Genomic DNA, 23,286 nt, shown 5'->3' with positions numbered 1-23,286 from the left:
CATTAGCCAAGCTCAAAATAGAGCCCATAACTCACTATAGCTCACTCAAAACAACCTAATAACATCAAAACTTCGCTAACAACCTCACCTAAATACAGAAATCAAAACTGAGATTTGAAGCTCAAGAACACTAACTAAAAACCTGAAAACCCCTCAGAAAATTGAAGAAATCCTTACCTTAGAGACGAATTTGACCCTAGGTTGCCTCCAATGCTACTCCAAGTATTAATTCCTCAGATTTCAAAGCTTAAATACTTAAAACTCCATCCCAAAACCCAAATTCAAAAATCAAACTCAACTAAAACTCAGCAAACTCGAAGGCCTGAAACCTTACCTTAATGGCAGCTAATCCTTAGCTTCAATCCTCCAATCCTTGAACTTAGACTCCCAGATTTCCCAACTGATTCTTGCCAACTTCCAGCCCCAATCCAAGCATAGTTTCCTTCAGCGAATTCAAAGCCCCAACACAAGAGGGAGTGAGAGAGACAAAACATGAGAGATGAGAGAGAGAGAGAGAGAGAGACACTTTTCTTTCTTTCTTTTCTTATATTATTATATATCTTTCTGTATTGTTCTAACAATCCAAAGTATATCCTCCATAGTCAAATGACACACTTGCCCCTCTAACCATTTAAATCTCTCAAGGATGCCCAAAGGGTAATTTGGTCATTTTGCTCCCAATTCTCGCTAATTCCTTGAGTGTTCCTAATATTTACCACTTAAATCCCATCATCCAAGTAATCACCAATTACTTACCCAATGTCTATTAATCCTCGATATATTTTCTAAATTCCCAAAAATACCACCAGGCTCCCTTCGAGCCGGGTATAAATTCCCGTCGTGACTATTTCGCCAATCCGCTCACTAGGACCGTCTCAAGCCATATACTATGAATATATCCACATAATAATGTGGTCTCAACAATTTATCACATCTAATTACATTTATGCCCTCAATAGGCCAAAATTACAATTATGCCCTTACAAGCTAAACAGGACCCACATGCATATTTAACATTCCTAAACATGCATTTAATCACATCCATACAATCATATAATCATGCATGCCACATAATCATGCGTTAAATAATTTATTTAGATAAATACCAATTATGCCCTCTCGACACACTAATCAAGGCTCTTAAGCCTTAATAGCAATTTCGGGACGTTATAGTTCAGTAGCTTGGAGACCCTCGTTATCTTTGGTAACCTACTCAGAAGCCCGCTGCAGCTCCTAGACCTGCTCGATCAGTTGGGTAATCTGGGATTTTAAGGAAGCATTCTCTGTTAGGAAAATGTAATTTGCCTCAATGGAAATTGGTAAGAAAATTACAACTCTAGACAAAATATTACAAATAAATAATTATTGATTAAAAAGTGTTTCAACTCTATGACTGAAAATACAAATAAACAATAGAAGAATTAGAAGAAGAGAATGGAGAAATACAACTCTAAGCAAAATGATACAAATAAAGTAAAAGTGTTTGAAACAAAAGAAAGAAAAAGATTACTGCTCTAAACAAAGATACAAGTAAATAGAACAAGAATAATGAGAAGAAAAGCAATAGAAGAAAAAATAAGAACAAGAACAAAAACAAAGAAACTCTCACTTACACAACCAAAGTGAAGAATGTTGGGGATCACCAACTTGAACAAGGTTTGAAACCTTTGTCCAAAATCTTATTTCCCCTAACTCAAGCACTAAGGGATCTCTCACAGATTTTGAAAATGCTTTCTAGAATAATCAAGCCTCTGGGTGTTTTCTAGCCAAGTGCTTTAATGGATAGAAGAGTTGTGTCTTACAAGTGAGCAATAGACTCCTATTTATAGAGTTTAGAGCACCCTTTTAATTTCAAATTCCACCAACCCCTATGGTTGTTACCAATGATTAATTGAATGTTTATGGAATAAAAAATGATATTTGGGAGTTATTTGGGTTTTTGGAGCTGTTCAAAAAGGTTGGAATAAACTGAAAATAGTTGGTCAGTAAATCACCTATGGCTGCAGCCATTAGCATCAGTGGCCACGACCACTGGTCTCAATTCCTCAGGTCATGGCATAACTAAGTGCCAAGATGCTCTGCAACATTAAAAGAAGGAAGTTAGAGGAATTAACGAAGGTAATAATAAAAAATAACAATACCAGGCAGATGGAGCACTTACCTGGAACACATCCTAGAGACCATTGTTGTTGATGTTCTCCAGAGATCTGGTGCCCAAGGTAGCCAAAAAGTTGCTCTGGGAGGCAGACACTCGTTTCACATGCCCCAGGTGGATGGCTAAAGCCTTCTTCAGAGAATTGTTAACCTCTTCGTCAGGGTCCTCAGCAGCACCTTCATGAACTCTGCTCGGAATAGGGGACTCTCTTACAGGTGCGGAGGGGACAGTTCCTTCAGCAGGGGTTACCTTGCTTTTGCTGGATTTGTGCAAGGGAATCTTCTCAGGAGTATGTTCAACCTGCTCTGTAGCCTTAGCAGGAGGGCCAGTCTTTTGGTGCTTGGCCGAAGGGATCATGCCACTAGGGCTAGTGGCCTTTTTCTGAGCGAACTTCTTAAAAAAAACATATGACATATCTACAAAACAAAAACAAGAGCTCAGAAAGTAAAATGAGCAAGGCCAAAATATGTAGAAATAAACAAGCATACTATAAATATCAGATCACCCTCTGTCGCTCCCTTCGAACAACCAGTGGCCCCAAGTGGGGTATCCTCATCACTCTCTAATGAGTCGAGATCCATACGCTCAACCAGGATCTCTTTCCCCTTTCTGGGCTGGGGGGCAGCAGCAGCCTTGGAAGCGATGTGTTCAGCAGGCTCCCTTATAATGATTTCAGTCAAACTCTTTGTTCGGTGAGCAACGCAAGGCCTGGCTGGGGGTACGGATGACATTTTTTATTTTTTGATGGGCAGTGACTAACTGGGTGTCTTGGAGTTGGGTTGTTGCTTCCTAGGCGACTATCTGGTAGGGGTGGCATCTGATCTATGAAAATTTAACACGCAAGTATACGTGGTCGAATCAAGTAATATATAATAAGTAGAGTGTCGATCCCACGAAGACTTCTTTCCAAATACCACTAATTGATTTTCAAATTCTATTTGGTGATTTGAAATTTAGATGAATAATTAAAACTAAAATGAATACTCTAAACTACGAACTGAATTTAAATAACTGGACTAATGAATAATAAAAATCCTAGGAATTAATTTCATCAACTTTTCATTCTATTAATTTTACTAATCAATTCTAAATCTCTTCTTTTTATTCTAATAGCAGGTTAATATAATCGATTCTTATTCTTTTTCAAGATATAAGATCTTGGTCTATATGTAGGTTTTCTACATTTCTGTGATAAACTTGACATATAGAAGGCACTAAGCAAAGAAACCTAATTACTACACAAGTCATACAGGTACTTTCGTCTGATATGCAACCTATGTCTATATAATGATAGCATATTCAATTCTCATCTTTCGAATTTTGAATCAAAACCATTAAATCAAGTAAATAGTGATCAAATATTTACCACCACTAAACAAACATCACATAGATTAGAATAGAGAAGAAGTATCAATAGAATATCATAATAAAATTGAATAGAAATCCCAGTGACTACATTAATCCCTAGATTAATGAAATTAGCTCATAGATAACATGATGGAAATAACATTAAAATAATTACTCATAGAAAATAATCTAAGGAATTCAAATGAAAAAAAAATCCAGAAAGTTAAAACTAGAAAAATAATCTAAAGCAGCAGTCTTTTCTAGATCTAGGGTTTTACAAAATCAAAACTCTTGAAAAAATCGCAGAATAATGTTGCTTAAATAGTTTTCCAAGGTCCCCAAGTAAAAAGACCATTTTTCCTTTCAAAAAGTGGCTTAAAATCTGAAAAACGCATTGATAGCGCTGTAACGCTGTGTCTTGAGCGTTGTAGCGCTATAAATAGAGCCAAAATCCCCTAAAAAGTGTTCCACTAGCGCTGTAGCGCTTATGTGCTGGTCTTGATAGTGTTGTAGCGCTTGTTTTGTAGCAATCGGGCGCTACTTACAGATTCAACGTGCTCCTTCATATCCTTCCTAGCGCTATGCGCCCCTTTGATAGCGATATTGACAGTATCAAAGCTCATACATATCAACCTCGAAAAACACGATTTCTCCAAATTAACTATATTTTCTTCCACTTTAACTTCATTTCACTCTTTTCACCGACTTAGCATGGAAAACCTCCGACTTAGCATGGAAAACGTGAAACATGAACAAATGAGCATAATTCTACAATAAAATAACCCTAAACTAACGAAAACCAACCTAAAAACTAGACCATAAACGAGCCTAAAACTCGTTTATCAAACTCCCCCAAACTAAAATTTTACTCGCCCTCGAGTAAAAAATCTAACTAGACTCAAATCTAAACAAACCAATTTGACATAACTAACTAATTCAAACACTCAAGACTGCTATGCATATATAATTCTCAGGAAAAACAATCATGCTATTTAAAACATTAATCTAGATTTTCAGTCAAAATTACTTCACCCTTTCACTGCAATCTATCAACACCAAAGCTCATTTACTCATAACTCACAAATAAAATAATTGAACCACTTTATGCACATCAAATTCTCACAAACTAACCACATAACCAAATATTTCCATATACCTCCATTACTTACTATTCTCCATTAATATAAACAAATGCACAAATAAGAATCAATAGGGCTTTTCAAAGGTTGTAATGGAAGGCTTAGGTACAAGTAGATAAATAAACATTTTTAGGCTTAATCATACCACAAGCATTCCAACTAACAAAATTTCCCATCAATTTCAAACCACTCATCCCTTGTTACCCCTTTTTCTGTGCAATGATTGAGAATTTTTTTTTTTCAACACTCCCCCAAACTTTGATTTTTCAATAGATAATTGATTGGGAGTATAATGATTTTTCACTTTCTTTTCCTTTTCTTTCTTTAATTTTTTTCAATCACAAGTAATTTTATGAATAACACATAATACAAACATCCAATTACACATTCACTCCCCTCAGATAATAATTTTCATGCTCATGGTATGGGTCAAAAAGAGTAAATGGTAATCCAATTCACAGGTAGGCTCAAAATAATGTGTTAACAAGAAAACAGTTGTAAGGCTCAAAAGGGTTGATTAAGGATAAAATTTAATAGGGTTAGCTTGAAAGGCACAACCAATCCAAAAAAAATTGGCTATATCATTTTCCTAAATGTGCATTGTTTCAATTTTCGTCTCAAATAGTAAGCAAGCAGGTTCTAGATCCTTTTTTTTTTTCAATCTTTTCAATCCTCAATCCAAATTCGACATGCATAAAATAACTCAATTATAACATTTGCAATTTATGAGCAATAGATCTCTAATGTCAACAAATCACAGTGGAAAACAAAGTAATCTAACCAAGCACACAGATTGTTTTTAAAAGTACATCAATTTTTCTTTTGGATTATACTACAAAACAGTCAATCATATTCAAATGGCCATAACTATCAACTTAATTTACACTCTAAAACATAACTCAAAACAAACAACTAGTGAAAATTAAAAATAAACAAACTGTAAAACGCAAACACATAAAAAAAATACCAAAAATAATTCTCTACCCCAAACATAAAACCGAACATTGTCCCCAATGTTAAGTACAAAAAGAATGAGAATAGAGACTTACTTGAGAAGCCACATCAATATGGTGATTGTGACGGCTGGGACGAAGGTCCCTCGAAAGGGTGAGACGACAGAGGTTGTGGTTCTGAAAATCCAGCAAATGACGGAGGCGGAGGCGGAGAGTAAAACATACAATACGATGGATATGGTGGTGGTGGAGCAAAATAAGTTTGATCTGATTCATTTAAAGACCACCTACTCACCAGGTTGTTTAAGCGAGCCACATGGGTCACCTTATATTCGTACCGTTGCCCATGTATTGATTCATCATGTGCTGTTGTTGAACCATATATCGATTTTGTTGGATAAGATAATCAAACTTATCACTGACATTCTTCATGCTCTAGTAACTACTACCTCCCTGCATCACCGGATCAGCCTCTTCTTATACCTCCGTTTCCACACGGCATTTACCCTTTTTTCTCGTCTATGGCACATATAGAGCAGGCTCGGGATAATCCTTCATCAAAGTAATCGACAAAGGTTGCTGCAACGACTGATAAATATCAGTAACAAACTCTGGAACTACAGCCTTATAGCATAACATTGTGATGACATATCCATGGCCCCAAACCTCCAATGGTATGGCCCTTTTCAATGAACTCAATGTTTTCCTTAATCCATGAACCCGGATTAACAGTCATTCTTGTCATGAGTGCATACATCTGTAGTACTCGATCTTTAGTCATGTAAGACACATAACTTACTGGCATAAACCGAGCACAAACAAAGAAAGCCCAAAATCTAGCCTCAATATTCAGTTGACAGGACGCTATACTTTTAGGTAAAGTGCCAGATAAATTCCAAGGAGCACCTTCAAAGCATAATTTTTCAGCCACATCATTATAATCTATATATCCCTTCAAAAATCTCGTATACTCCTCTTCTTGCTCTTTTATATGCGGGACGTTGAAAACCTTATTAATGGCTTCGGTAGCAAAAAGGACTCGCTTACCTCTAACAAAAACTTTATCATTGTGTTTATTCCTTAAATTGGCATAGAACTCATACACTAATGATACATTTGCCTGCTCCAATTTTGTCACACAATTGTCCCACTTCCGAGCCGCGAGATTAGCTCTAACTTATTCAAAAATCTGATGATCAAAAGGTTCAGATTGATATTCCACCTCACGTTCAGGAATCAATGTTTTTCTTACAAACTTTTCACAACACTCTTGAGCCTGAAAATTTATAAACCTAGTTTCATCATACTCTTGCTCTGAGTTATCATCCCTTTGTTGGGAAGCAGAAGCTTGGCCTTTCCCCTTATCCTTATTCCTTCCCGCTCTACTTTTAGGAGCCATTGTCTAAACTCTCAACAACACCAACCCAGAAAAATTTTGACAGCACCTCCCCTGAAATTAGCTACTTTCCTTCTTCACAACCACCCTATAAATTCAATTTCACAAAACACAACACCCAAGTTTTCCAAATAACAGCAACAAAAACTAAACTTCTCCAAAAGCAAGCAATAAATGTACCTAATCCCAAATGCAGCAAAAAATCTTAGAATAAAAGGGATTGAAAACACTTACTAACCCTTGAAATGGTCTCCCTTATGCTTGATTGAGTAAAGCCCCTTGAAAATTTAAAACTTCTTCAAGAAATTAAAACTCTGAATTTTTAGGGTTCCAAAAGGTGAGGAAGAACTGGGCATTGGTGAAATAAAACAAACCAAAAGTGATAGGTTTCAGAGAAAATAAAGAAAAAATGAGAGAATTAAGGTCAAAATTCTTGGAGAAGGTTTTAATGGAGGTTTAATGGAAGGTTGAGGGTGCTGGGGTAGAGAGAGCACACGAATGAGGAAAAAGAAAAATGAGGGTTTGGGAAAAAATTCGAAACCCAACCCTTTTTTAAAAAAAAAATTCTCAGACACAGCATTGTAGCGCTACTAGGGAATTCTAGCTAGTTGGGTTCTGAGCATAGCGCTACTATATCAGCGTTGTAGCGCTGCTTTCCGTTCCAAAATCCTTTTTGCGTTTGAGATTAGCGTTGTAGCGCTCCATTCATAGCGCCATAGCGCCCTTGGTCGGAAAAAAAGTTCTCCCTTCTCTGTAACTAGCACCATAGCGCCTCCTTCCAAGCGTTGTAGCACTGCTGCCTCACAAATTAACATTTTTCTAACCTTTTTCTTGTAAACTCTCGCATTTTTTCACGTTTTTCACAGTTCATACAATACATCAAAAATTTACTAATTAAAACTAAAAATAATCATTAAAAAAAATTCCCTAAACATTGTTCCAAACCAAATAAAAACAAATAACATAAACTTAAATTACAAAAGAAATAAAAATAACTTAGGAATGCCTCCTAAGAGCGTTGTCTTTAACGTCTTTTAGCCGGACTCTTGTTTGTATTCAATTCAGACTGGTTCCAAAATCACCATGGACTTGCATTTTTCCACCGAGCCTTCCAAATAATGCTTCAATCTCTAATCATTCACCTTAAAATGTCTTGTCTTTTCACTATGAACTTGCACTGCTCCATAAGGAAGGGAAGCAACTACCGTGTACGATCCTAACCATCTCGACTTCAATTTACCATGAAAGAGCTTAAGTCTTGAATTAAATAGAAGCACTTTATCTCCTGGTTGAAAATCCTTCCTCAGTATCTGCTTATCATGAAAGGCCTTTCACTTCTCTTTATAAATCCTCGCATTTCATAAGCTTCATTTCATAATTCATCAAGCTCGTTTAACTCCATAAGCCTATTTTGTCCCACCATAAAAAGGTCAATGTTTAACTTTTTCACAGCCGAGTAAGCTCTGTGCTCAAGTTCCACTGGTAAGTGACATGCCTTACCAAACACCAATCGATATGGTGACATACCATTCAGAGTTTTAAATGCAGTGCGATAAGCCCAAAGTGAATCATCGAGCATCTTTGACCAATCTTTACGTGACGTATTTGTAGTCTTTTCGAAGATACCTTTAATCTCCCAATTAGACACCTCGGCTTGGCCATTCGCAATTGGATGATAAAACAACACCTTTCAATGATGAACACAGTAGCGAGCACAAAGAGCAATGAATGACTTCTTGCAAAAATGACTTCCCCGATCACTAATAATTGCTCTGGGGGTGCCGAACTAAGTGAAGATATTTTTGTGAAGGAATCTAAGTACCTCTTTCCCATAACAAGTAGGAGTTGCTGCAGCTTTTACCTATTTAGAAACATAGTCCACCGCAAGCAAAATGTACTTGTTATTATACGATGACGGGAAAGGTCCCATAAAGTCTATTCCCCAAATGTCAAACAACTCAACTTCCAAAATACCAGTCATTGGCATTTGATCTCTTCTTGATATATTCCCGGTCCGTTGACAACGATCACAACTTTTGACAAAGGCATTAGCATCTTTAAATAATGTAGGCCAATAAAACCCACTCTGCAAAACTTTCGCTATTGTTCTTGTTCCTCCGAAATGACCGCCACAATGCAACGTATGACAATGAGTCAAGATTGACAACATCTCTTCTTCGGGCACACAACTTTTAATAACTTGATTAGGACAATGTTTATACAGAATAGGCTCCTCCCAATAATAGTGCTTCATCTCCGAATATAATTTCTTCAATTGTTGCCTTGTCATCTCAGGAGGTATAACCTTTGCAGCCAAAAAATTTACATAGTCTGCAAACCATGGAACATCTTTACAAACACTTACTTCAAACAACTGCTCATCAGGAGAAGCATCATTAATCTGAACTTCTTTATCAAGAGAATCCTCATCAACCTCCAATCTACACAAGTGATCAGGCACCAAATTCTCTGTGCCCTTCTTATCCTTAATTTCCACATCAAATTCTTGTAACAACAAAATCCACCGAATAAGACGAGGCTTGGAATATTTCTTGGTCATAATATATTTTATCGCAGAATGATCTGTGTAAACAACCACCTTATTCCCAATCAAGTACGGCCTAAACTTATCAAAGGCAAACACTATGGCCAACAACGACTTCGAGACCTTGGAGAAATCTTTGATAAACCTTCTATAAAACCCCACATGGCCCAAGAAACTCCTCACTTCTTTAACTGGAACTGGAGGTGGAAAATTATCGATCGTAGAAATCTTGGCCCGATCCACTTCAATGCCTTTCTTAGAAATCTTGTGCCCCAATACAATTCATTCATTCACCATAAAGTGGCACTTCTCCCAATTAAGTACTAAATGCGACTCTTAACATCTCCTCAAAACCAACTCCAGATTAGTCAAACACTTGTCAAAAGAAGACCCATAAACCGAAAAATCATCCATAAAAATTTCAATCCCTTTCTCAACCATGTCAGAGAATATCGCCATCATACACCGTTGAAATGTGGCTGGTGCATTACATAGCCCAAATGGCATCCTTCTAAAAGCAAAGTACCATAAGGACATGTAAACGTTGTCTTCTCTTGATCCTCTGGTGCAATTACAATCTGATGATAACCTGAGTCCCCATCTAGAAAACAATAGTAGTTATGCCCCGCCAACCTATCCAACATTTGATCAATAAAAGGCAAAGGAAACATATATTTCCTAGCTGCCTTATTCAACTTCTGGTAATCTATACATATCCTCCAACCTGTTACAGTCCTTGTTGAAATTAGTTTATTACTCTCATTCTTCACCACACTCATGCCACCCTCTTTAGGTACTACTTGTATTGGACTTACCCAAGCACTATCAGAAATAGGGTAAATCACTCTAGCATCTAACCATATCAAGATCTCTTTCCTCACCACTTCTTTCATTGTCGGATTAAGTCTTCGTTGAGCATCAATAGTCAGTCTAGCATCGTCTTTCATAAGAATTCTATGCATAACTTTCGATGGGCTTATTCCTCTTATATTAGTAAGAGTCCACCCTATAGCATTTTTATGAGCCCTTAAAACCCTCAACAACTTCTCCTCCTCTACTTCCGAAAGAAATGATGAAACTATGACCGGAAAAGTCTCTTTCTCTCCAAGATAAGCATAGCGTAAATGTTCCGGTACAGCCTTCAGTTCTAACACAGGTGGCTTTAAAATCAATGGTAATGGTCTTTCCGGTCCCTCGCCCAATTCTTCAAATTTTGTATGCTTCCACGGCTCATATGATTGTATCCACTTCAAATAACTCAACACCTCTTCACTATCCTCACCATCTACATCATCAAATGTAAGTCTAATTTTAAAAGGATCTTCAATTAACTTTCTTCTCCCTACTACCTCTTCTACCACATCCACTGAAAAATAATTATCACTTGCTTTAGGATAAGTCATAGCCTTGAACACATTAAATACTACTTCTTCGCCTTGCACTCTTAGACTTAACTCTCCCTTTTGCACATCTATCAATGCTTTCCTAGGTGCTAAATATGGCCTCCCTAAGATAATAGGAACATTCTCATCCTCCTCCATATCAAGAACTATAAAATCAGCTGGAAATATAAACTTATCCACCTTCACCAACACATCTTCTATAATACCACGTGGATGCTTCACAGATCTATCAACCAACTGCAATGTTACTATGGTTGGCCTAGGTTCACCCAAACTAAATCTATGAAATACTGACAAAGGCATTAAATTAATATTTTCCCTAAAATCACAAAGTGCATGCTTACATTCAAACTCCCCAATCGTGCATGGAATAGTAAAACTACCAGGATCTCGTAGCTTTTGAGGAAGTTTCCTTTGAAAAATCACACTACACTCTTCTTTTAACACTACTGCTTCATAATCACCCATCTTTCTCTTATTAGACAGAATCTCCTTCATAAACTTCACATAGCTGGGCATCTGTTCAAATGCTTCTGCGAACGGTATATTAATATGTAGCTTCTTGAACACCTCTAAAAACTTTGGAAACTACTTATCCAGATTATGCTTGCAAAGCCTTTATGGATATGGAATTCTAACATGATGCTCAATACTCACAGGTGGTACCTCTTCGTCCTTGCTAAGGTCTTCAGTAACATTTTCTTCATTAGACTTCTCTTCTTCTATGCCTTGTGTATTTCCCTTCTGACCTTCTTCTTCTGACTGATTCTTCTTTGGCCCTCCATACCTTGTTCCACTCCTCAAAGTAATAGCATGACACTGTTCTTTAGGATTAACTTCTGTAGTGCTTGGCTAATTTCCTTGAGCTCTATTAGACATTAAAGTAGCCAACTTCCCTATTTGAGTCTCTAAACTCCTTATGGACACCCTGGTTTTAGTCATAAATTGGTTAAGTGCATCAGGTTGAGGTTCAACTGGTTTCATTGGGATTGGGTGTGGTGGTCTATTTTGTGGTTGGTAATATCTAGGTGGAGGGTAAGGTTGTGCATATTGCTGTTGATATGGTGGTCTATTTTGGGGAGGTTGATATTGTGGCTGAGGTGGAGGGTAAGGTTGTTGAGTGTTTTGAGTATTGGACCAGGAAAAATTGGGATGGTTCTTCCAACCTAGGTTGTAGGAGATGGAATTGGGATTATTGGGTTGTCTCTAGTAATTCCCTATAGATTGTACTTCTTCCATGGGCATGTTATTCATATCTAGAACAGGGCATTGGTTGGGTGGATGGGTTGTACTGCACAATTCACATAGGTTTTGAACTTGCATAGCTTGAGATGGGAGTGTAGTCTTTTGTAGATGCTTTGTCAAGGCTGCTACTTGAGCTGTAAGAACTGATATAGCAATAAATTCCATCATTCCATCCACCTTCTTTTGTTGTCCCCTTTCATTTGGAAATTGATAATTATTCATTTCCATCTGTTCTAATAGCTCATACGCCTCATTATCACTCTTACTCATAAAAGCACCTCCAATCGCAGCATCTATATTTGTTCTAGTTGTTCCATTCAACCCATTGTAAAAATTATGCACCAACATCCACTTTTCTTTACCATGATGTGAACACTTCCTTAATAATTCCTTAAATCACTCTCAAGAACCATACAATGACTCTCCTTCCATCTCGTAAAAATTATTGATCTCTCCCCTTAGTTTTGCAGCCTTCGCTGGAGGAAAGAACTTGGCAAGGAACTTCTGAGCTAACTCCTCCCATGTAGTGATAGAATTTTCTTGTAAGGATATTAACCAAATCTTCACCCTATCCCTCAATGAAAATGGGAATAGCCTCAATCTTATAGCATCATCGCTTACCCCATTCATCTTGAACGTTGCACATAACTCCAGAAAATTAGCTATGTGTAAATTGGGGTCCTCTGTTGGCATACCTCCAATCTGAACAGTTGATTGGACCATTTGAAGGATTGCTAGCTTAATCTCAAAATTGTTTGCAGCAATGCTTGGAGGTCTAATGCATTAATGCTCTCTTGTAACAGTAGGAACTACATAGTCTCTCAATGTTCTTGGTCCTTGCTCCCTTGGAACCTCTGCAGCCCCTTGACCATTATTAGCACCGTTTCCCAAATTATCAGCCATGCTAAACTCCAATCTCCTTTTTTTTTTCCGCTTCTATCTTCACGTTCTTTCAATTTCCAGATCTATTGGTATAATCTATTTTTGTGTATTGCTTCGCATATACTAATAATTCCTTAAACACAATAGAACCTTGATCCAAATAAATGTTAAACAGAAATAAAATACAATAAAATAACCAAATTAGATCAAATAACAATTACCTATGATATTGGAATTTAAGTCCCCGGCAATGGCACGAAAAACTTGATCTATGAAAATTTAACACGCAAGTATAGATGGTCGAATCAAGTAGTATATAATAAGTAGAGTGTCAATCCCACGAAGACTGCTTTCCAAATACCACAAATTGATTTTCAAATTCTATTTGGAGATTTAAAATTTAGATGAATAATTAAAACTGAAATGAATACTCTAAACTACGAACATAATTTAAATAACTGAAAACAAAACAAAACAATGAATCAATCAATCAATAATAAAAAGCCAAGGAATTAATTTCATCAACTTTTTATTCTATTAATTTTACTAATCAATTCTAAATCTCTTCTTTTTATTCTAATAGCAGGTTAATATAATTGATTCCTAATATAAGATCTCAGTCTATATACGTGGTTTCTACATTTATGTGATAAACTTGACATATAGAACGCATTAAGCAAAGAAACCTAATTACTATACAAGTCATACAGGTACTTTTGTCCGATATGCAACCTATGTCGATATAATAATAGCATATTCAATTCTCATCTTTCGAATTTTGAATCAAAACCATTAAATCAAGTAAATAGTGATCAAATATTTACTAGCATTAAACAAACATCATATATATTAGAATAGAGAAGTATTAATAGAATATCATAATAAAATTAAATAGAAATCCCAGTGACTACATTAATCCCTAGAAAAATGAAATTAGTTCATAGATAACATGATGGAAATAACATTAAAATAATTACTCGTAGAAAATAATCTAAGGAATTCAGATGAAAAAAAAATCCAGAAAGTTAAAACAAGAAAAACAATCCAAAGCAGTAGTCTTTTCTAGATCTAGGGTTATACAAAATCAGAACTCTTATAAAAATCGCTGAATAATGTTGCTTAAATAGTTTTCCAAGGTACCCAAGTAAAAAGACCATTTTCCCTACAAAAAGTGGCTTAAAATCTGAAAAACGCGTTGATAGTGCTGTAGCACTATGTCTTGAGCGCTGTAGTACTATAAACAGAGCCAAAATCCCCTAAGAAGTGTTCCATTAGCGCTGTAGCGCCCTTGATGCAGCGATATAGCGCTTATGTTCTGGTCTTGATAGCGGTGTAGCGCTGGGGCGCTACTTACAGATTCAACAGGCTCATTCATATCCTTCCTAGCGCTATGGCGCCCCTTTGATAGCACTGTAGCGCTATTGACAGTGCCAAAGCTCGTACATATCGACCCCGAAAAACACGATTTTCTCCAAATTAACTATATTTTCTTCCACTTTCACTTCATTTCACTCTTTTCACCGACTTAGCATGGAAAACCTAAAACATGAACAAACGAGCATAATTCTGTAATAAAATAACCCTAAACTAACGAAAACCAACCTAAAAACTAGACCATAAACGAGCCTAAAACTTGTTTATCAGCACCCTTAACCTTTCCCTTGGGGTTAGGGTAGAGCTCGACATTGGCAAGTTTTTTTGCAGTGGTCAGTGCCACCAAGTCTTTGTAGCTAGGGTCCATAGTAACTAATTCTCAGGCCTGCTTCTACATCTCCCTGGTTGGGGCCGGCCAGGTAAAGGGATCGTTACGTCAAAATCACAAGTGATTGGCAGGAATGTCCTCCGTAACAAAGTATTGTCTAGCATACTCCCCATCCTTGGAGACACCTTCAGTATTAGCTAAATAAATGTTAGAGTCTCTATGGCTAAAATAGAAATACCCCAAGCGGGCTTATCGGGGACTGGATTTAAGGTCAAAAAGGTAATTTACCAGTGTACGACATAAGCAAGAGACTTCTGGGAGCTAAATCATAGTATCCTCTGATTGAGAAGCTCGCATTCTGCATGATTTTGTCTTTGACGAAGCTCAGGCCATGTTTTCAGTCCCACACCATACACGTCTTAACCGATAAACTATTAAGGCATGTCTTGCAAAAGATTGAAGCATCAGTACGTCTGTTGAAGTGGGATATCAAACTCAATCAGTTCTGAGATATTATATAATCCACGAACTCCAATAAAGGGCCAAGTGCTCGCTGATTTCATAGTTGAATGTACCAGGTTCCAGAATGAGCTTATGAGGAAACAGATATAAGAGTTGTGGAAACTTTTAGTTTATGGATCATCCAACAAACACGGATCTGGAGCTGGAATAATCCTAATCACCCCTGAAGGATATCTCTTCCATACATTTCTCAGATTTAGTTTTGATGCATCCAATAATAAAGTGGAGTACAAGGCTTTGTTGGCTGGAGTTTGGGTAACAAAGAAGCTGAAGGCGAAAGCAATCCAATGCTTCAGCGATTCTCGACTCATGGTTAATCAAGTGTTAGGGGAGTATCGAGCTCAAGGAATTAAAATGGCAGCCTATCTAGCTAAATTAAAAAGTGAGCTATCAGAATTTGAGTTTTATTCCATTGAGCAAGTCCCTCATGAGCAGAACACCAACACAGACACTCTAGCTCGATTCGCCACAACCAAAGAAGCGAACACATTGAATGTGGTTCTGATGGAGTTCTTAGACAAGCCGAGCATAAAAAAAGGCAAGCCAAGTCAAAATGATTCATGAAGGACCAACCTGGATGACCCCAATAGTAGAATACCTCACATCCAGAAAATTGCCTGAAGACCGCAAGGATGCTCGAAAGTTACTATACCAGGTCCCAAGGTATATTATGGTCGAGGGGATTCTTTACAAGCGAGGCCATTCCATGCCTCTTCTAAGATATGTTCTGCCCATGAATGTAACGCCCTGGATAGCCAAGACCGTTACACTGTGTGTTTGTAAAGTGCCAGACTTGCTAACCAGGTCATACTATTAAAATCGTGTCACAGAAGCTATAAAGGAACTAGGGTTAAAAGTGTGTTGGTCTCAAAAGTCACATTTTCATTAAGGAACGTTACTTGTTTACACGGGATCCCAAAAATACAAGTTTAAAGATCGTTTACAAAGGTTATAAAACTCAGGTACAATAACCAGCCATTCTAAGGCAAAATAAACAGTTAGGTAATCCTTGTCCTGACTCACTCCTCGACCATGGTGATCGAACAGCTGGCTATGTACATTTCACCTCGGAGCTCTCCACCTCAGGCCTGGTCCAGCTTGCCCTTGCCTTTACCTGCACCACGTAGCACCCGTGAGCCAAGGCCCAGCAAGAAAACACAACAACAACAGAGCACAAGCAATTAGCAGACAAGTCGATATCTCACATTGCATTACATAACTTCAACCATATAATCAATCAGAATAATCAAGTACTCCACATACTAGGCATATCAATTTAGTTACATGTACAGTTTACAAATGATAACTAGGGCTAGCGCTCACAGGCCGCTCCCTCTGTTATCCCGTTGTCCTTGGCTACCAGTGGCCAATCCACGCCCTGTGCGCTAATATCATGTACGGCACTCTTAGGCCGCTTTTACATGTCCCATGGCGTAATACCAACATTGACACGATACAATTCTCGGGAGCACTTACTCCCATCACAATCATATAACTGGGTGCAGTTTTCTTACCTTTCAATTCAATAGCTTTGATCCCTCGACTCCTTGAGCACGATCCCCCTTGAGCCCTAGCGCTCACCTAGTCACAATCATGGCCAAAGTCATTATAAATCCCCAAGTTCAACACGTGGCCAATCCCGAGCCCCCGGGAAGTCCTAGTTCCACCAAACAAGGTGGTGGAACCAAACCCCAAACCTTAGGTCAAAAACCCTTGCAAATAACCCTAAAATCCCCTTCAGGAGGCAGGGTAGCGCTACAGCGCTCTTGGGAGGGCGCTACAACGCTACAAATAGAAGCCAAACTCCCTTCAGCATAATGGCCTAGCGCTACAGCGCCCAAAGGCTAGCGCTGTAGCGCTAGTCACAGACAGCCCTGCACTGATTTTTCCCTTCTGCGATTTCTTCGAACCAACCTCAACCAAACCTCTTCCAACTCTTATCCAAACTCAAAAACAACCTCATGACCACACTCCACTCATCCCAAGCACCCCAAACACCTAAAACCCAAGCACATGCACCAACAAACTTAGAATTCACCATAATCACCTCTAAGCTCTAAAACCCAGTAAAAACCAGCTGAACATCAAAGTTTAGAGTTTAGACCTTATACCTTTGATAGAATTTCGACCACAAGCTGTCTCTAGACTCCCTTGGCTTGCTTCTCCTCAGTCTTAAGTCTGAATTCCCTAAGGTTCCATCCAATTCATCTTAAACACCACAACTCAAAAACCAGAAACTGAAACTGAAGAATTCTAAGTCTTACCTCAGGTGCTGATGAACCCTTGCTAAACCTCTGTCAATTCCTCAGTCTTAGGTTAGGATCCTTGATGCCTAGTTAATCCCAGCTCTCCTCTGAGCTTTACTCTAGAAATCCTCAAGAAACAGGTGAAGGAAGCACAAGCCGACCTAGAGAATTCTTTCTGTTTTCTCTCCTTTCTTTTCCTTTCCTTTTCTTTCTTTTTCAGACTTCTCCAAAATTCTACAAATCCCACTAACATAAAGCCTTGGTATTACTTAACTTCTGTAAGCCAAATGACTAGTATGCCCTCCCCATTAAGTCTAAACCCTTTAATCCACTTAAGGGCATTTTTGTAACGACCCGGATTTTCAAGACTCAATAATGCGGAAATATAAATGTTTTCATTTAACAAAATGTCTCAAAAACCCATAGAAAAAAAAACTTTTTTAAAAAGTCGTATGGCCATACTTAACATTTAGTTACAAACATGTTTTATAAAGATTAGAGTGAGCCTAGTTTAGGAAAATTACACAACATTTCCAAAAATAAAAAGGCTTCCCAAAAGGTCGGTCCACATGTACATTTGCAAGGAAGACTCCAGCGCTCACTGCTCTGCCTTGCCCTTGCACTTACCTACAACATGAAACAACTAGGTAAGCGAAAACGCTTAGTAAGATCAACTTTCAAACAAAGCATATATAGAATTAGGGTTCCGGACCCTACACAATTAATTTCAAGAACGCTAAAGCGTCCTGGCAAACTTATGGTCATGCCTAATAACCAAGGATAAATTAATTCATAACTAGATAAAATCCTGCACTCAGAAAAATCCCAGAACAAGCAGATATATTTTATCACAGCTAATTCTTATCAACAATTATATCCCTGCACTCAGAAAATCCCAGAGCAAGCAGATATATAATATCACAACTATATCTTATCAACAATTATATCCCTGCACTCAGAAAATCCCAGAGCAAGCAGATATATTATATCACAACTATATCTTATCAACAATTATATCCCTGCACTCAGAAAATCCCAGAGCAAGCAGATATATTATATCACAACATAATTTGAGACCAACGCTCGACAATTTCCAACAATTCATGCGTAACGCGCCCTCCAACATAATTGCTAATCTGTAAAAGAGAACCGAGTCTCCACACTAAGATCTAGCCAATAAATATTCTCATCAAGGGTAACTATCGTGTTACTTAGGGCATCGCTACATATTCAAGAGAGTAATCCAATTTACACGGTTTTACGGAGACTTCTATGTTAATCAGTGGTGCTGGTGAGCAGTTGCCCCTAGGGTGTTCAGCCTCACTCAATCTTGGCAACCCCTAGTATCTCTAGGCACTCTCACTGAATGGCCAATATTCACGGCTGCTATCCGGGAATAACTTATCAGAGCACTTGCTCAGATTCTAACCGTCCAATGATTAAGTATGCATGAGGGCCCCTAGGTCCCATTTATCTTGGCGCCCCTAGGTTTAACCAGCTTATCGTCATCTCATGGCCACTCGTCGCGGTAATAAACCAGACATAAATAAAATCAAGCAGTGTGACGGGGATCAACCGTCTAGGATATGACGGACTTCTACCGTTCATATTTTCTAAATCAGCACTCACTAGACTAACGTCTCTAAGCAACTTTCTATGATAGCCTATATATGTGCATGTATCCCTATACTAACATACAAGACAATAATCATTTCATGTTGCAGCCATACAATATAAGTTGACTTACTTGGAGTCCTTAGCGCTCAGCAGGTTTTCACCCTCCAACGTTCAGTCCAGTTACGCTTAGCCAATACTGTAGTTATCCATACAGTATACTCGGATTAATTATGGCACTCATAATTTATTATTATTATTTTGGGCAGTTTGGTCATTTTAATAAAAGTCATTTGTAAGGATTTATAATCCTTACTTGGTTTTAAACCTATTAAGGAAAGTCATACAAAATATTCGAGACTAAACCCTAAGTCTCGGGGAGACCTATCCTAAGGTCTCGATACCTAGGCTCGGGTATCACAATGGTATTTCCCCACAACCCGCTAAAAATCTTATTCTTTCAAGGTATCACTATTAACCCGCACTTTCGACTAGTCGGTTAAAATATGTAAGATTTTAGCCAGTATTATATCCAGAAAATACAAATAAATTCCTTAATTATTTTTAAAGAAAATAAACTCTTTAAATTTTCCTTTTAGTTTTCTTAAGGTTTTAATATCTAAAAACCGATTTAAGAAAATTGCCTAATTTGTCTTAATTAGGAAAACCATTATAAATTTCTCATCTTGACTAATTAATTTTCCAAAAGCAATTAATCAATTTTTACTTACTAGAAAAATAATTCATTTAATTATTTTCTCAAAATATAGGGTTTTAAACCCTCTTTTAATTTATTAACTATTAATAAATTAAATCTCTTATTTTTAGAAAGAATAAAAACTCTTTAATAAAAATAATTCATTTAAACTCAAAGAGGTAATTTTAGTGAAAATATGATTTCAAGACTTACCAATTTATATCTTGAAATAAGCAAAATTTTACTTTTTACCTTATGTTCCAAAATCCCATTTTTACACTAAGTGTGAAAAGCCTATTTTTTCACATTTTTAACTACATACTTCGTTAGTTCATAACTTGAAATTTACTTACCCAATTTTTACCAAAATTTCCCAATTCCATTTTTGTTATGCCATTTAGGTCTTTGTAAAATCTTAGGTCAAAATGAGCATTTTTGATTGGTGAAATCATTTTCCAACAATGAGGTAAAAATGACCTTATTTTCAAGTCCTTATTTTTTTCCAAACTTTTACAGTTAATAACTTTCAAACCGTTTAATATTTTCGTACCAAATTTTACAGTGGACTAATAGGTTATGCCAGAAATATGTCCACAAAATTTTAGAAAAAACTGGGTTCATTTGCCCTATACAGTGGCTGTCCAAACTTGGTTCCGAAAATAAGAATACGAAAAAACTGTTTTTTACCTAAACTTTGAAATAGCATAACTTACTCATTTCTAAACATTGTTTTGTGTTTCAAAAGCTCAATTTTATGTACTCAATCTCAACAACATCACAGTACAATTTAATTTTACAAAACCAATATACAGTGGCTGCTTGACCCCTTGGAAGTCACAGCTCAAAACATGTTTTGTTTTAGGGTATCCTACAAAACCCTTGGGGGTTTTGGTTCCCATTTTCAAAAATCAATACTCATGCATCATAAAAATTATTAAACAACTACCATAACCTTATTACATCACCAACAAGAAACTTTAAGCATTAGATATACAAAATAATTCTTAAAACTAAAAACCCTACAACAAAATCATCAAAAGTAAACTTTTTACCTCTTTGGTGTTCTTGCTTAAGGTTTGGACCTTCCTATAAGCTTTGACTCCTTCAAACCTTTCAAAAACCCTAACCAACTTCCCCCAACAACATAGGTAATTAGCTATTTGAAACTCTAAGCTTAAAACTTTACAAAAGCCTAGATTAATGAGACTTTACCTTAGGGAAAACCCTTCCTAGACCAAGACTTAGCTTCCAAGTTTCTTTGGTGTTCTTGGGGTTGAAAATGGAGAGAACACTTGAGAGAGTCTCCAAAAATCAGATGAGAGTGAATGAGAGAGTGTGGGGATCGGTTTGGGGGTTAGAATAGCTCACAATGAACACTTGAGTGCTTTTCTACCCACTTGCCCACTTGACTTCTTAATTAAATGGGATTTGAATTTTATAAAATTGGGTTCTCACAACTCTAAAAGACCACATGGCCGGCCACCCTTTGCCATATATGTGATCATTAAATTTTTTTTTTTTTATAAAGGTTAATAAAGGTTTCATAAGAAGAAAAGTCCAAATTGGCTTTTGACACCTTTTTTCACTCTTATTAAGTTTTAATCACCAAACTTAACATTAATTAATTAAATTAAATGTCTCTCACATTTAATTTAATTAATCACATAATAAAATTTAACCTAAGGTCCATTCATGGAATAAAATTCCCCATTTCGGTAAAATTAGGCATTTAACACAAAATGTCCTAAAATTTCCATTTTCTTTTAGGTTTATTATTTTTGACCAAACTTTAACTTTTATGAATGTATTTTATGCCCAAAATATAATTGCCATGATTTTTCATTTTATTTTCCGAGATTTTTACCCGATCAGGGTTTTTGTGTCGGTCCAGGACCAAAAGTCTTATCTTGACTTTTAAAATCACAAAATTCATATTTTGGCTAGCAATAACTCATGGAATACTTCCAAACAAAATATAATATTATTTAAAATAATATTCTTAACCCGGGGGAAAAATCCCGACTCGAGTCGTTTAAAGGTACCCAAAAACGTAGGACGTTACAATTTTAGTCACTTTACCCAATTTCCGCTAATTCCTCGAGTGTCTCTAATATTTCCCGCTTAATTCCCGATACCTAATTAGTTATCAATATTATTCCTCAATGTCAAAATAGACTCCAGTATATTCGCTAAATTCCCATTTATACCCCTAAGCTCACCCCGAGCCAGGTATAAATCCCCGCCATGACTTTTTCGCTACTTTGCTCACTAGAATCGTCTCGAGTCACAGTTCCCAGATATATCCACATAATAATGTGGTCTCGACAATTATCACATATAACAAAGCAGTTATGCCCATGATGGCCAAAATTTCGATTATGCCCTTCTAACCTAATCAGGGCCTACATGCATACTAATACACATAGTCATGCATCTAAAATATTCAAATAGTCATATAACATGCTTTAACTCATAATCATGCATCTTAATCATTAAAATCACACATAATTCCCATTATGCCCTCCAGGCACACTAATCAAGGCCCTTAAGCCTTATTAGCGAATTTGGGTCGTTACAATAAAAGTGCAGGTTATCCTCAAAGAAATCCATGAGGGATTCTACGAAGACCGCGCTGGAGGGAAAAGCTTGGCCTTGAAGGTACCAAGGCAGGGCAATTTTGGCCCATACTAAAAAAGGACTCGACGTCATATGTTCTAAAGTACAACAATTGTCAGCGCTTTGCCACTATTGCTCGAGTTTCACCCATGGATTTAACCATGATCTCTTCTCTCTGGCCATTTTCCATCTGGGGAATCGATCTAATTGGTTCGTTGCCTACTAGCAAAGGAGGAGTTCGTTATGCGGTGGTCACGATCGACTATTTTATGAAGTGGGTCGAAGGTAGAACCACTGGGGACTATAACCTCGAAGAACATAATATGTATTTTTGGACTCTCGAAAAAGATCGTGTTGGACAATGGAACTCAATTCGATAGAGATTTTTGCGAGAAATACAACGTAATTAAAAGTTTCTCTTCAGCAGCGTACCTACAGGCCAATAGGCAGGTTGTACCCTAAAAATACAAGCTTTATTAACTTACTTAGGGTACAGCAAGCAATAAATGAAGGAAACTAGACTCCGGAGACATTTCATTAAGTCCAGAACAAATAGCTCGAGGTTGTACCACATAGTTTGGGACAGCTTAAGAAGCTCCAGATTGCTTCAAATTCTAGTGACAGAGATCGAGATATATGGTGTCCATATCACCCTCATCAAGCTCTAAGCATGATCCAAGTTAGATCGCCATGCTCCCATAACATCCAGTTCGAGTAGCACATCAAGCTCGCGGAACTCCAATGACACGCATAAGGAGGAAACCCAACAGACTCGGAGATTCTTCATGCATGATAAATTTTTATAATTGTAATGTATCCAATGC

General features: G+C 37.2%; 1 protein-coding gene and 1 long non-coding RNA gene across 3 annotated transcripts; both read right to left on the bottom strand.

Moving 5' to 3' along the window:
* Positions 1 to 8,362: 8,362 nt before the first annotated feature.
* LOC133824936 (uncharacterized) lies at positions 8,363 to 11,076 on the bottom strand. The gene is made up of 5 exons (XM_062257951.1): positions 10,169 to 11,076; positions 9,890 to 10,046; positions 9,086 to 9,799; positions 8,813 to 8,851; positions 8,363 to 8,677 (listed from the first exon to the last, which is right to left on the bottom strand). Exons 1-5 carry the CDS (start codon positions 11,074 to 11,076, stop codon positions 8,363 to 8,365), a joined length of 2,133 nt encoding a protein of 710 aa, XP_062113935.1.
* A 6,927-nt stretch (positions 11,077 to 18,003) lies between these two features.
* LOC133821310 (uncharacterized) lies at positions 18,004 to 21,198 on the bottom strand. 2 transcript variants are annotated; one of them, XR_009887465.1, is made up of 4 exons: positions 21,059 to 21,198; positions 20,899 to 20,976; positions 19,283 to 19,348; positions 18,004 to 18,162 (listed from the first exon to the last, which is right to left on the bottom strand). It is a non-coding gene; the product is annotated as an uncharacterized LOC133821310 (long non-coding RNA). The 2 variants fall into 2 exon arrangements; XR_009887464.1 differs by lacking the exon at positions 19,283 to 19,348.
* Positions 21,199 to 23,286: the final 2,088 nt, after the last annotated feature.

This window comes from Humulus lupulus, chromosome 3 (genome assembly GCF_963169125.1).
Source record: "Humulus lupulus chromosome 3, drHumLupu1.1, whole genome shotgun sequence".
Classification (NCBI taxonomy): domain Eukaryota; kingdom Viridiplantae; phylum Streptophyta; class Magnoliopsida; order Rosales; family Cannabaceae; genus Humulus; species Humulus lupulus.
Note: the sequence above shows the minus strand (reverse complement) of the source record. Positions and strands in the feature narration are given on the sequence as shown.